This window comes from Ptychodera flava, chromosome 9, assembly GCF_041260155.1.
Source record: "Ptychodera flava strain L36383 chromosome 9, AS_Pfla_20210202, whole genome shotgun sequence".
NCBI lineage: Eukaryota > Metazoa > Hemichordata > Enteropneusta > Ptychoderidae > Ptychodera > Ptychodera flava.
This window is the reverse complement of record NC_091936.1, coordinates 23806242-23819076: the sequence shown is the minus strand read 5'-3', so window position 1 is coordinate 23819076 and position 12835 is coordinate 23806242. Positions and strand designations below refer to the sequence as shown.

Below are 12835 nucleotides of genomic sequence, written 5' to 3'. Positions count from 1 at the left end.
TTTGGTCCGTCAAACCATGTTTGCAATAAGAGAGAGAGCATGGGAAATTGTGTGACCTACTTTGAGTTTATTCTCTCCATTCTTCACACAGTATCATGATATAAACAATAGAGTGTACATGGTGTTTAAAGGGTCACCTACTGACATTGATTTGAAAAAGCTATTGTGTGGCTGTATACAGCTTTGTCATCTCCCCCTCTCTCTAAGCATCAATTTGATTTCTGTTTGCTTTCACAGCGTGGCTATGATGGATTTGTTGGTGCATGTAGCAGCAAAGAACAAACTCAGTCCAGCGGGGCATGTCATAAGGGTGCCTGCCCCTTACCCTGGGGATGAACCTGTACAGGTGAGTTGTGACCCTCTAGCTACAAATTTTCCTCCCCCCCCCCCCCCAGCATGTGAAGTACTGCTTATGTAATTGATATGTAGGCACACTGAGCCAGTTCACCTGCAAAATTTGTTTTATGTGTATCATTGGTGAATGACCAGTTTTTCAAAAAGTCGGGTGGGGCCTGTGAAAAGAAGTGAAGTGGAAGGGATGGAAACATGCTGCTGTCAGTTGCCATTGAAATCAATGCTTTCATTTGAATTCAACCACATGAAGATGCTTACACAGAATCTCTGTTGTTTTTAAGTTCAAAAATATTATTTTGATCGAAAAAAACATGGCAGGATTTGGGTTAAGTTCAAAGATAGAAAAAAGTATGGCAGGATTGGGGAGGATGGATTAATTGCATATCTATCTTATGAGGGTTTGAGGATTTTTGTGTTACGTATAACAGTAGAAAAGCAAGGACAAGATCATGTCGTAGAAAGCTTCAAGATTGTGAGAATAAAAAGTCATGTGACCAATCAGTAGGAAACAGTTCCTTTGACATCTTTCAACAAAAATGTTCATACTAATTTTTCAAATTAAGAGAAGGAAATTCCTCATTTTTGATAGGAAACTACCGTGTGGTGGGGAAGATGTATCTGTACCTTACAAGGGCTGTGTGTTATTTGGTTGTTGTGTTTGACCCAGCAAAGAATACCCAGGTGTGAATTGTTTACAGTCTGTAGTTTTTATGACCCAGGCTGTGTCCTTGAACACACTTTAACTGTTGCCTTTGTGTTGTAACAGTACAAATATGCTGTTGTGTTTGTCATTGTCAGGCTGTCCAGTTACTGTCATCCTGATGTTTTGATATGTCACAGTCATGACTGTTGAATTTGTTTCACTGATAGATTTATAGGAGACTTTGACAGAACTTGAAACAAGCAGGGTTGGTAAAAGGCAAACTTTTATCGCCACTCCAAAAGAAGTTCTATTGATATCAGCGATTGTAATCTTATTTATTGGTTTGGTCACTTTATATGGCCAAACTATTTCCAGATATTATGGTGCATTTTACGTCATCATTAAGGTAGAGCGGCGCCTCGGGGACAGATATTCGGGCTCTCAAACTTTTACAAGTCTTTTCTGATCTACCACTTGTCAGGGTTCGTTTTAAAGCTCTTGGTGTACGAAAACTTTCCATTGCTTAGTGTTTCAAAAATAGAAAATTTATTTTTCTCCAGAGAGTTAACACAGGGATGGCGGCCATTTTGAATTTCAACTATCGGTAAATCTTAGGTAATTTGTATCTTTAGCACCAGAATTTGCACAGTGACCTTCGAATTTTATTCTTGACATTGAAAGAGATTAGTTGAAATATTCCTTGAGGAAAGTTTGAGCAAAAGTTTAAGTTTTTGACTTTTGAGACGCATACTACCTTAAATGAACATAGAAATTCTTTCCGCAATTCAGGTTATGCATGACGAGGTTGATGCCAGTTTTAAAATGAAGTTTACTGAGCAAAATAGCAGTGTTAACTAACCTGATGATTTCCGCAAGTTTGGCATGGTTTCATCAGTTTTTGACTCAAAAACTAACATGCCACGTGAAATCTCCTGTTTCACTTGTAAATAATCTGATGTACCTATGCTTTGTTGTTTACAGTATAAACCCAATACCCAAGTAGGAGATCTTGGTGTTCGGACAATAGAAATAGTGCCAAAGAAAGAACCCCAGTCGAAGGTACCGGTCAAAAAGTCAGCCAAGTTTGAGGTATGTATTCCAAGACATGTCAATCACAAATATTCGTTGGTTCTTCAACATTTTTGCAAGCTTCTCATTTTGGTAGTGACATTTCATGAAATCATATGATTTGCTGGTCATTGTGTCTTACCCTGAACCAGCAATTTTCAGCAAAGCCCATGGCTACTCTACCTCCCTACTCTAAAGACTTTTGAATAAAAAGATTATTTCAAGTGATTTGGCCAAGACTATCAGCATCATGGATGTGTTGACTGTATATGTGGCTGCCTTGAAAGAGCTGTCTTGCATAATGTATGAGTGTAGTGGCATGGTTTACAAACATGAGATAAGCGTTCAGGAAAAAATCAATATTCTAAGAATGACCTCAACAGTACCGGTATGTCAGCCCCCCTGGTGGCTGCGTATGTTATAAACAGTTATATATTCACCAGGGAAGTCTGCGTGAAGCAATTTTAGGTCACTGATGTCTTGACTGTTTGACAACAAACATGGTGTAGTTAACAGTAATGCTGAATTGCCTGCTAAAACATGTCTTTTAATTCAGTGGTTTTCACCAGCATGGTGTAATGTAAACTGAGAGGCAGGCAGAGTGAAAGAATCACTGTGTTGAACAAGCTAAGCAAGTCTTTGAGTTTTGCTCACTTATTATGTTAGATTATCTGAAATCCAAATGATATTGATTAGTGACTTTCAAACTGCTTCATCTTGTGAAATTTTGCCTTATTTCATTATTCAGTGGCAAACCAAAACTGAAATTACAGCATCACTGTTCAAGGATATAAGTAGATTTGATGAAAATGTTTTCAAGTTGTATCCTTGTGTCCTTGTTGTCGAGGTAGAACGCGCCTCGGGGGGGGGGGGGGGGGGGGGACAGATATTCTTACTCTCAAATTTCTGCAATTCTTTTCTGATCTACCACTTGTGGGGGCTCATTTTAAAGCTCTTGGAGAAATGAAAACTTCAACGTCTTTGTTTTTGAAAAATCCATTATTCTATTTTTACTTTGTAGAGTTAACACAGGGATAGCAGCCATTTTGACTTTCAAATATCACAAAATCTTGAGTACTTTCTTTTTCTAGTTCAAAACTTCGCATGGTAACCCCTGCTTTTTATTGTTGATTTGGTAAGAGAATGGTGGAAAGTTTCATTTAGGAAGTTTGAGCAAAAGTTTGTCTTTCACTTTCGAGGCGCATACTACCTTAAATATTTTGACAAAATTTTAAGACAAAGCTGCTTAAAGGGAAACCTAATTCTTGACATGCCCAGTGTATGTGTGAAGATTGTAAAATATTGGTTGAGTATATATTTTGCTGAAAAGCTGGTGTTTTCATTCATTTTTGCTCTTTAAGCTATAGAAATTGGCATATTAAACCAAACCAAACCAAACTCTGTAATTTATATTCTGATCATGACGACTTGGATGAAAATGTATTCATAAACTTCATTTCCAGTAATGCATTCGTTGCACAATCACTTACTGTCGCCAGTGTGCTCTCTGACTTGATTATTGTCTGAACTCTTTAATTCAATTCAAGAATCTCTGCCACTTTCTATGCATCAGCTATCTACCAGTACATGTAATATGCAAAATTTTCTTGCGTCAAAACCATATTATCTGTGAATCAGTGGTGCATCAATTTAGCTCAGGAGGGTGTTCTGACTAATCAATTACTTCAGTTATGACAGGAAGCAGTGTGGAAGAGGAAAATCAATTCCATCATGTACGACAAAAGGGGATGAATTCACAGAGAATTTCAGATTGAACCAGTAATAGTAGGATACAATGTGTTATTGATGTCTCCACTGTGTAGCGGTGTTTGCTTCAGCTTATAGCTGCAGGCTGTCATGCATGGGAGTTGAAGGGTGCACGGCTGCTGTTCCATGGTATCAAGTTACAATGTTTTGTGACCACCAATATAGTGAAACCATTTTATCTTGTGCATTAATCATTCTTTTTCTCTGATCTTTCTTTGTGTGTGAAAAAAGTGAACACAGAGCATAAATACAAGGAAGTAATCACTCGTTGTATAATCAAAAGAAGACTTGTTTCCTGTGATTTTCAGCACGGCATTCATTCATCTGTATTCTTGCAATCCACAGCAAACAGTGCGGCTGACTGTCCACGTCTCCAAATCCAAGAAGTTTGTGTTGAGAGTGAACCCTGACAAAGCACTCTGTGAACTACTACCTCAGATCTGTGAGGAACACGGTACAGACCCTTTCCACTGTACCCTGAGACTGGTCAATTCACCAGAGGAGGACCTTGATTTGTTTAGAAGTTTGAACGATTATAGTTTACCGGAAAATGAGGTTATTTTGGTAGATTTAAGAGGTAAGTTTGCGATTACCCTCCTAAGTGTTCAGGTCACTGTGACTTTGAATGCATCAGTTATGATATCATAATGTATGTCATGAATTGCACGCTGCAAATCCAGCATTGGACAATATTTTTGCATCCATTTGATGTTGCTTGTTTTCTACAACTGTGATGTTGCATCCACATACATGTCTACTCTTGGGGTCAATTGTGAATAAATAGACATTGCTAGTCGGATATAGGAAGCCAAATACTGAAGATGTGTAGGATATTGCATATTTTATAAAATGCCAAATTGCTGTCAATTGTCGACATTACTGTGTTGTCTGAAGTAACTGAATATATAGTTCTTACAATCTTGATGTTGCCAATGATGTGTGTAATCAGACTTTCTCGTCTGAATATTTGCTCATCCGTTGTATAACGTCATTAACTTCTCATTGTGGATTTGACCAGGGTTCAGCAATCCGTTATACACTTCAATAATAGCAGTTTTCACAGTTGTGGAACAAGTGATTATAGGGTATCAGGTATTAGTGTGTGACTTCTGCTTCCATATTTACATTGTATTTCACCCCTGTGAATTCCCACTGTGCAGCACCGGTTCCAAAAGTCCCTGTCCCGGAAGAGAAGACGAAAGAAAAGAAAAAGAAATCTATTTTTGGATTCAGATCGTCACAGAAGAAGAAAAGCAAGGTAAGACTAGAGTTGAAAGCCTAATAGCCCGGGATTTCACGGCCTGACAGGTAACATTACCTCCAATCAAATCTGCAACTTCTCATTTTGTACTTTCTGTCCAGTAAACGGCAAATTGTAGTTTTTTGTGCTTGTACTGCTCTGTCTAGATGTTGGTGGCAGGCATAAATTCCATCTGTTGTTGTTTGTTTGTCTTCCCATTGCCACGGAAGAAATCAGTTCATTTGGAATGTAATCTAAGCATGTTCACTTTACCACAAATATTTTGTAAGGGAAACGTATGAATGTAACCTGCACAATTCATAAAATGCAGTACATCCATTTGTAAAATATATCTGTAATCAGTGTCTGTGTTAAAGCTGCCAGTAGATGTAATCACCTATTGTCTTTTTTTATGTGAGCATTTTTTTTAAATTGGCTCTGTGTTGAGCTCAAAGTTACATTATTGGAAAGTAAGTTATACTATTTTGTTAAGGCTGATGTAAACTGTGTCACTATTCATAAGCATAGAGACCACACATCTTTTCTCATTATCTACCCTTCCACCCCCATTTATTTGTATTAAGGTCCAGTATATTCCCTTGAAACATTGGGGCCGGACCAAACATGGTGGTGCAAAGGTTTATGTAGTGCATTCTTATCGTAGGTGTTACTATAGTTTACAATGTTGCATCCTGTGAATATGCATCGTACTTCATACCGTCGTTGCGCTTTGTAGTTTCTTACGTGGTGTACGTTGGTTTTTCTGTGTTTCTCATGCCATAAGTCATGCCAGTTTGCATTATTTGTAAGCCATATAAACTCTGCCATTTAGCATTCCATCTGCATGCACATCTATCTGTACTACTTTACTGTGTGTTTAGCTTTCTGTGTGTTGCTGTCCGCAGGGAGATGGGGACGCAGACAGTGTCAAGTCGGTGCCGGTCAAGCCTGCACCGCAGAAGCAGATACGGGATACTGACAGCATCAAGTCAGCACCGCCTGCCAGGCCAGTATCGCAGATCCATGTGGGAGATTCAGACAGTGTCAAATCTATGCCAGTCAGGCCTCACTCTGTCGTCAACCCACCCCCTGCCCCTGGCCGGCAAGGTCCACCTCCGGGAGCAGTTGCACTTCCGATAATAGATGGATCGTTGCTACGAAAGCAACAGCAGCAACCGCAGCCACAACAAGCGAACCAGAGTGCACCCCCACCCCCTCAGCCACCGGCCCGGAAAAGACAAGCACCCAGACCACCCGGGCCACCACCACGGAAAAACCAAGTCCCCGGAGTGAAAGGGTCTCCGGCTGAAAATCAAGTGAAAGCTGAAGTAGTTGTAAATCAGGAAAGAGCAGCTCCGCAGGAAAGCCCTGTCCAAGTTGTTCATGTGGAAAATGTCAATCAGTCACCTAATGCTACTTTGCAAAGCAATGAAAACAGTCCACTGGGTGATAGGATTGTCATTGGACAGGAATCACACTTTGCATTGACGGATTCTCACAAAGCGGCAGTAGCTGTATCATTACAGAACCCTCCGGCATCGACACCGTCACCTCAAGGACAGACACCGACCTCTGGGACTACAACCACCACACCCAGCAGTACTGAGCCAAGCTCAGGGACCCTGAAAAAGAGGAAAGCCCCTCCACCTCCAAAACCAGCACCACCTCAGCCCAATTTTGCTGGGACACCACCTTCACAGGTGAAGAGAGAAGGAACGCCCCCAGGTGTCAAGAAACGAGCACCGCCACAGCCGTCGCCAAGGCACCAGAGGCAGACATCGACAGGTAGCACCGTCAGTGCTGGCAGCGACTCCAGCAGTGGACAGATGATTGACAGCTCTCCCGCGGCAACTCCTCCCTCAACGCTAGACCGACCAGACAGACCACCTAGACGAAGCACAAGTCCTTCACAACCAAAGGAATCCCAGCCTCCGCCACCAGGTCAGATAGCTGGAGCAATTGACGAGCGTTCTGAAGGTACATATCTGAACTTTAATGACAATATTGATGACTTGGCCGAGTCCTTTGATACATTTCTGTGATGCACTACCACAACATAGCCCTTGTTAGTCAAGACATTTCTTTATTTTTAACCCTTTTTTATTACATTAATTTTTGACATACAGACATTTCCTCTAAGCACCTCAATGCAGTGGAATTGCTCTGGTTTTAATTTCTTCACAAATTATTTTGAAAAAACAACTGAAATAGAATGGCGTCAAGACTTACTGTTGGTCAGAGGAACACTCTCTGCCAAAGTATGTTTAGATATATGAAACTGAAATTGTTTGTAAGAAGTTTGATCATGATGTGCTGTCGAACAATGCAGGTGAACTTGCTGAAAAACAAAGAATCATGATAATTTTCCATACTGATTATTCACATGATTATGTCAGAGGAAACATTGAGGATAGGGCTTTTTTTTTTTTTGGTAATTTGAAGTTTCAACACGAAGTTAATTGGCAATAGTGGTTGAAATATTTGAAAAGAGTTTGTTAGTTTGAGATTTCATTTCTCTTGTGCCATGTCATTCTGTTTGATGCCATGTTGTAACCATGGACACTGCCTTCACGTAGCAACTAGTAGAGATAGGCGGGTGCTCTGAGACTAAGAAGAATCGGATATGATAAGTGCCCTCAATCGTAGTCACTTGTTAAATGTGCAAAGTGAAATAATATTCTGTCATTAAGAAAACTAGCAAGTTATACATTTTATTTAGTTCCAAAAAAATGGCCTATGTTTTCATGGTCCAAATGAGTCTTCTTCTACCTCGCAGCAAATTAATGTTGATTCCAATCCCACCAATAATCTTTCTACAGAAAGGAATATGTTCATATGCCAACAACAAGAAGCTCATTGCCAAACTACAAAGTTGCTACATTTTTGACCACATTTCGTCTTTTATTCATATTTTTGTAGATGCTGTATTTATTGCTCACAAACAATAGAAATTTTTTACCGTTCATGGCCAAATTTAGAAAAAATGATCAATGTGTGACTGATATTAATGTCATGAATGAATTCACCCATTTGGAATCTTCTATTAGGAATTACGTGCAAAACTCAATTGGAATATTCATAATTACAAATTGTGTTGTCAAATGATCGGATAAACAAAAATAATTATGTGTGCTTAACGATATATGGTGAACTTATAGTAATTTATTAAGTTCACAATTTTCTGTTTCTACCAAATAGGAAAAGAGACAGTGGATAGCATTTACAATTCATTTCTCCAGCATGAGAAAATTTGTTTGTATTTGTTGCATATCTGGTTCGTTCAAACCCCCAATATATTTTTTTAAAATAAATAAATATAGATCGGTGTACCGTTGCTTGTAATATTTATGTTTGTGATAATACTAGTTTAAATTCAGTTGATGAGTTTTGGCAAAGGCTGGATAATTCACACAGTTAAGTTTGTTGATGACAAAAAAATACAGTTTAAAGGGTATTTGCCATCCTTCACAGTGTGGTGCTATTATGCTGAGTGAATGCAGACCAGTTTTTTACAATTTTTCCAAGGGGCAGACTATGTCAAGTGTTCATGAAATGCACCTTGTATTTTTTTCACCGATTTCTTCATTGTATGTGTGACTTTCAAGTGTTGAAAACCGAATTATTTATCATGTAAACATAGTGGGAGTGTTGTAGTTATAGCCAAGACGTGGTCTCTGCTTGCCTTGCATAGTATTTAACCCGTTGAGTGCTGTAATTTTTTCCTCTAAAATTTTAGTGCAACATGTTACCAATTTTTATGAATTTTTCTGTAATTTTTTGATAATTTTGGACCAAACAGACATCGCATTTCATTGGCTACACTTTTTCATCAAAAGTTTGGCAAAATTCTGAAAAAAATTGACTGGGGTATATTTTGTGAAAGGTGACAAAAATCGACTTTGGCACTCAAAGGGTTAAGAACATACTGTACCTGCTTGCTATTGATTCTTATTGCTCACAGACAATCAAATCTGCTTGGAATTATCTCATCAATTGGCTTGCATTTTATTGTCACTTATTTACAGAGAATGTTGCATTATTGTGTATGCTGACTTTTAATATATTTGCATGTTCTTTTTGTTTTATATTTGAGGAAAAGTAGGCAAGTCCTTATATAACCAACTTTTTATATCAGTATGTTATTCCTAATGTTTTTTTTGTAATTGATATTGAAAACAAGTCCTCACAAGGCTAACTGTTATTGTTTTAGTACACCCCCAATATTTGAAACGAAAGAAGAATGGTCCTTACTTTCTCTGACATGTATTGCATTTCATGCCATGCCATGCATAACTGGCTGCTTCATTATAACTCAATAATGGTGTATAATGGAATAAACTGCCATAAGTCATCTTAAAAACAAACCTTAAGAGTTGCACAGTATTTAGTGATAATATTATGCCTTTTGTCATCATAACATCGCTGAGATCATTTCATTTCACATCGAGCGTCAACCTCATACAGCAGTTCATATCATCCTCTGGTTCATCATAGCTGAAAAAAATATGATTTTGGTAAGCTTATCTCACATCAATGCTTATTACCAGTACAACCATATGTAGTTCTGTAATCAAATGATATCTGCTTCATCATATGATACATGCGTTGATGTGTAAGGGGAATGAATGTTTAAATAATTCAGGATGGATTTGTGATTTAGGGTCTAGAAAATGAAAAAAGCAAAATTAGCAATCAGACTTTTGTTTTGCAAATTTGCTTGGATGTAATGAGAGCTCCAAGCTGGGGAAAAAAGTGTTCTCAGGTTTTTACTTCAGTGTTTGCATTGTCTTCTGAAAAATATTAAAAACCAACCATTGAAAAAAAGATATGAAGAGATAATGAACTGCTTGTGTTTTCATAAATGTTTGCCATGTAGAATGTTGCAGAGTTCAGGAGATTATATCTCTCTGATGGACTGCTAAATTTCAAAAGAATTAAGAAATTTGTAGATCCTGAAAAAAGCTTGTCTCAATGTGACAATAACAGAGATTTTGAAGAGCTTAGAGTCCTGCAAAATATGAATGTCACTCATGTTTGCATTTTTTAGTCCATGCTGCCCAGAAGCTTTAACTACCATACATCTGGAGTGCCCACCCAGGATTCTATGTGACCTGTGATAATCTGGTACCGCTGGTTCTATCAACCGGAACAAAAAAAAATTGAAAAATTTTGTTAGGATCACAAAATTTGGTATATTTGAGAGCACACTGCTTTGTTTTATCTTTATCATGCTGAACCAATGCGATTATGTTAAATGTACCGGTATATTAGCAGCCGCATGAGTTGTATGCAATTGCCAATCAAAAGAGTGCTTTGTCAACAAATGCGGGACTAACACAACCTCACATCAACCCCAGGAGAACTTTTTTCAATGTGGGGGATGGAAAAAAACAAGGGTGACTGCATGAATGAATGGTTTAGAATTACAGTTTGATGTAGCATGGGGGTTTCTGGATCATTGCAAAAGCTAATACTGGACTGTCAGGTCAACAAGTAACTATAATACACAATGGGAGCATTCAAGTCTTAATGATTTCAAGGTTTGGACAGAAAACCAGTCTGGCGCTCTAACATCTCAGAGAGTGCATGAATTTTGATTTTTTAACATCAACAAAACTAATAGCCCAAAATTTGTGCAATTTCTGTTTTCGAAACTAGGATTCAGGACTGTATCAATACAGTATTTGTTTTCTTAAAGTCTGAAGGTTTGGCTTCGGGTAATATATTTCGTCAAAAAGTGGAGGGGTGGATACATTTCAGAATCCATCACACAGGTGTTTACCTGTAGTTAAAGGTCAAAGGTCATAGTTTGTGTGCGCAAAGTATAGGACATGCAGGAGATAGCTTAGTTCAGTCAAGGGTCCAACCTTAACTGTTCTTAGATCAAATATGAATGAGATTGTTCTGTGATTTTAAGTCTTTTATCATGAAGTGTTGGTACAGATCTAATATTTTCAATGTTTTGGGCTGAATGCATAGGCAGCAAAATAATGATGATAAGGTTAAAGTTTCTTCTCCTGCATTACTTCTAAGTAACGTTTCCTGAATAGAAATAACCTATCAAAGCTATAATAATTGGCAATATAAGACTGTCTGCCTTTCTTGAACCTGTACAGTAAATGTGAAATCTTAATGACAGTGGATGGGTTTAGAAAAACACTGTGATAGATACTGTTTTCCAGTCTGAGTAGTAATAGATAAAGATATGTAATTTAACTAAAGTAAGCCCCTTCACGCTGTACTATTATGATTTGTCTGGTTTGGTTCTAGTTAGAACCAGCAACAGATTTACCTCCTGTACTTTCCGTATCAGCGAGGACATACACCAGTCTAAGTTATCTCATTCCACCAACTGAAATGACATCCCCATCTTGTTAATTTGCATGTTACATCCGTAACGTTAAAAGTCACAACTTTTCACAGAAAAAAAAATAGGACAACAACTTATATATAAGTCTGCATGGTACTAGCTCACTGCATGTTAACTACCATCGGGTAACTGGTAAACGGCACACACATCTGATCCATTCTTTATACCACAAATTCTAGGTCTATCACTCCGTAAGAGACCACCCAAACCACCACGGCCCCAGAGTTATGCCGGTGAGGCATTAGCCGAGAGCACTAGATCTAAACGACCTTGTTCATTCATTGCACCCCCTCCACCAGAAGAACCCCCATCCCCCGAGAGCGCACCTGAGGACATTGAAAAACTTATCCAGGAAGGTCGTCTTTCCATAGCCACAACTCAGAGGAGAGACTCGCTAACCGATCACGCCACCACAGAAGACAGCTGCTCTGGTAAGATGATAGCTTTTACAATGTATGGTGATGGAAAGTGGTGTTCTCATATAGGAAGGATCTTGCTCTGCACACTGTGGTACCTTCCATCTTTTTTTCAAATGGAAACACCTTTTCACAACCGCAAGGAGCAGGTCACCATACTCTGTCATGAGCACAACTCTAATATAGTTAAAAATGTGTCTTCCTTATTGCCTTAAGCTATACTACAGAAATTCTTTCAAGTTCATACACAGTTTTATCATTTCCTTTTAACTTTTTCAGAACAACTTTGAGCCTTTGCATCATTTAAATTTCAATCTAAGTTCTCATCCTTTTGGCTCTGTAACTCGGTAAACTTTGACATCTCATCCTACTTCATCAAAAGTGACATATAGCACCCCTGAGTAGTTCCTGCCTGAGTCATCCAGCCCAGCAAATGTCTAGGAATAATCAGACGAATGCATTTTGAGATCACAAGCAAAGAAAAACTTCAGATAAAACTCACACTGAAATTCTGGCCCTTCTTAGAGGTACTGTATTTAGATGAACTCCATAGCTACATGAATGAACCTCAGGCCCCTTTGGAGTTACCAGATGAACCCTTTAGTGTCCAGATGAACCCTGTAGTGTCCAGATGAACCCTTTAGTGTCCAGATGAACCCTTTAGTGTCCAGATGAACCCCATAATGAACCTTAGATCCCTTTAGAGTTACTGCACTTAGTATGAACTTCAGGGCCCCAAAAAACTATGACTGACTGACAGGAAACCGTTGTGTCTTCCTCAACAACAACAGACAGGAGCACGTCTGCGCTGAGTGCCAGTGCAAGAAGTAGTCTCCTTGACGATGAAGAAACAGGTACAGAGCGGGAGGAGGAGAAGAAGAGTGATGGTGGTGATGAAGAGGCTGAAGACCTAGCAGAGATGTTGAATGATGTGGTCAAAGAACAAGAGAAAGAAAGTAAGAGATATACCTTGTTTC

The 12835-nt window shown here is 38.7% G+C and overlaps 1 protein-coding gene across 7 annotated transcripts in view; it reads left to right on the top strand.

The window, feature by feature from the left end:
• LOC139140430 (enolase-phosphatase E1-like) overlaps positions 1-12835 on the top strand; it is a 52701-nt gene that overhangs the window by 31900 nt on the left and 7966 nt on the right. For 2 of the 7 annotated variants that reach the window (XM_070709707.1, XM_070709705.1), the window contains 7 exons: positions 238-346; positions 1979-2086; positions 4178-4409; positions 4993-5090; positions 5978-7049; positions 11622-11873; positions 12650-12814. In XM_070709707.1, the coding sequence (XP_070565808.1) occupies positions 245-346; positions 1979-2086; positions 4178-4409; positions 4993-5090; positions 5978-7049; positions 11622-11873; positions 12650-12814 (2029 nt within the window). In that variant the 5' untranslated portion in view covers positions 238-244. Of the gene's footprint in view, positions 1-237; positions 347-1978; positions 2087-4177; positions 4410-4992; positions 5091-5953; positions 7050-11621; positions 11874-12649; positions 12815-12835 lie in introns of all 7 variants that reach the window. The other 5 variants (XM_070709706.1, XM_070709704.1, XM_070709711.1 and 2 more) reach the window with 4 other exon arrangements.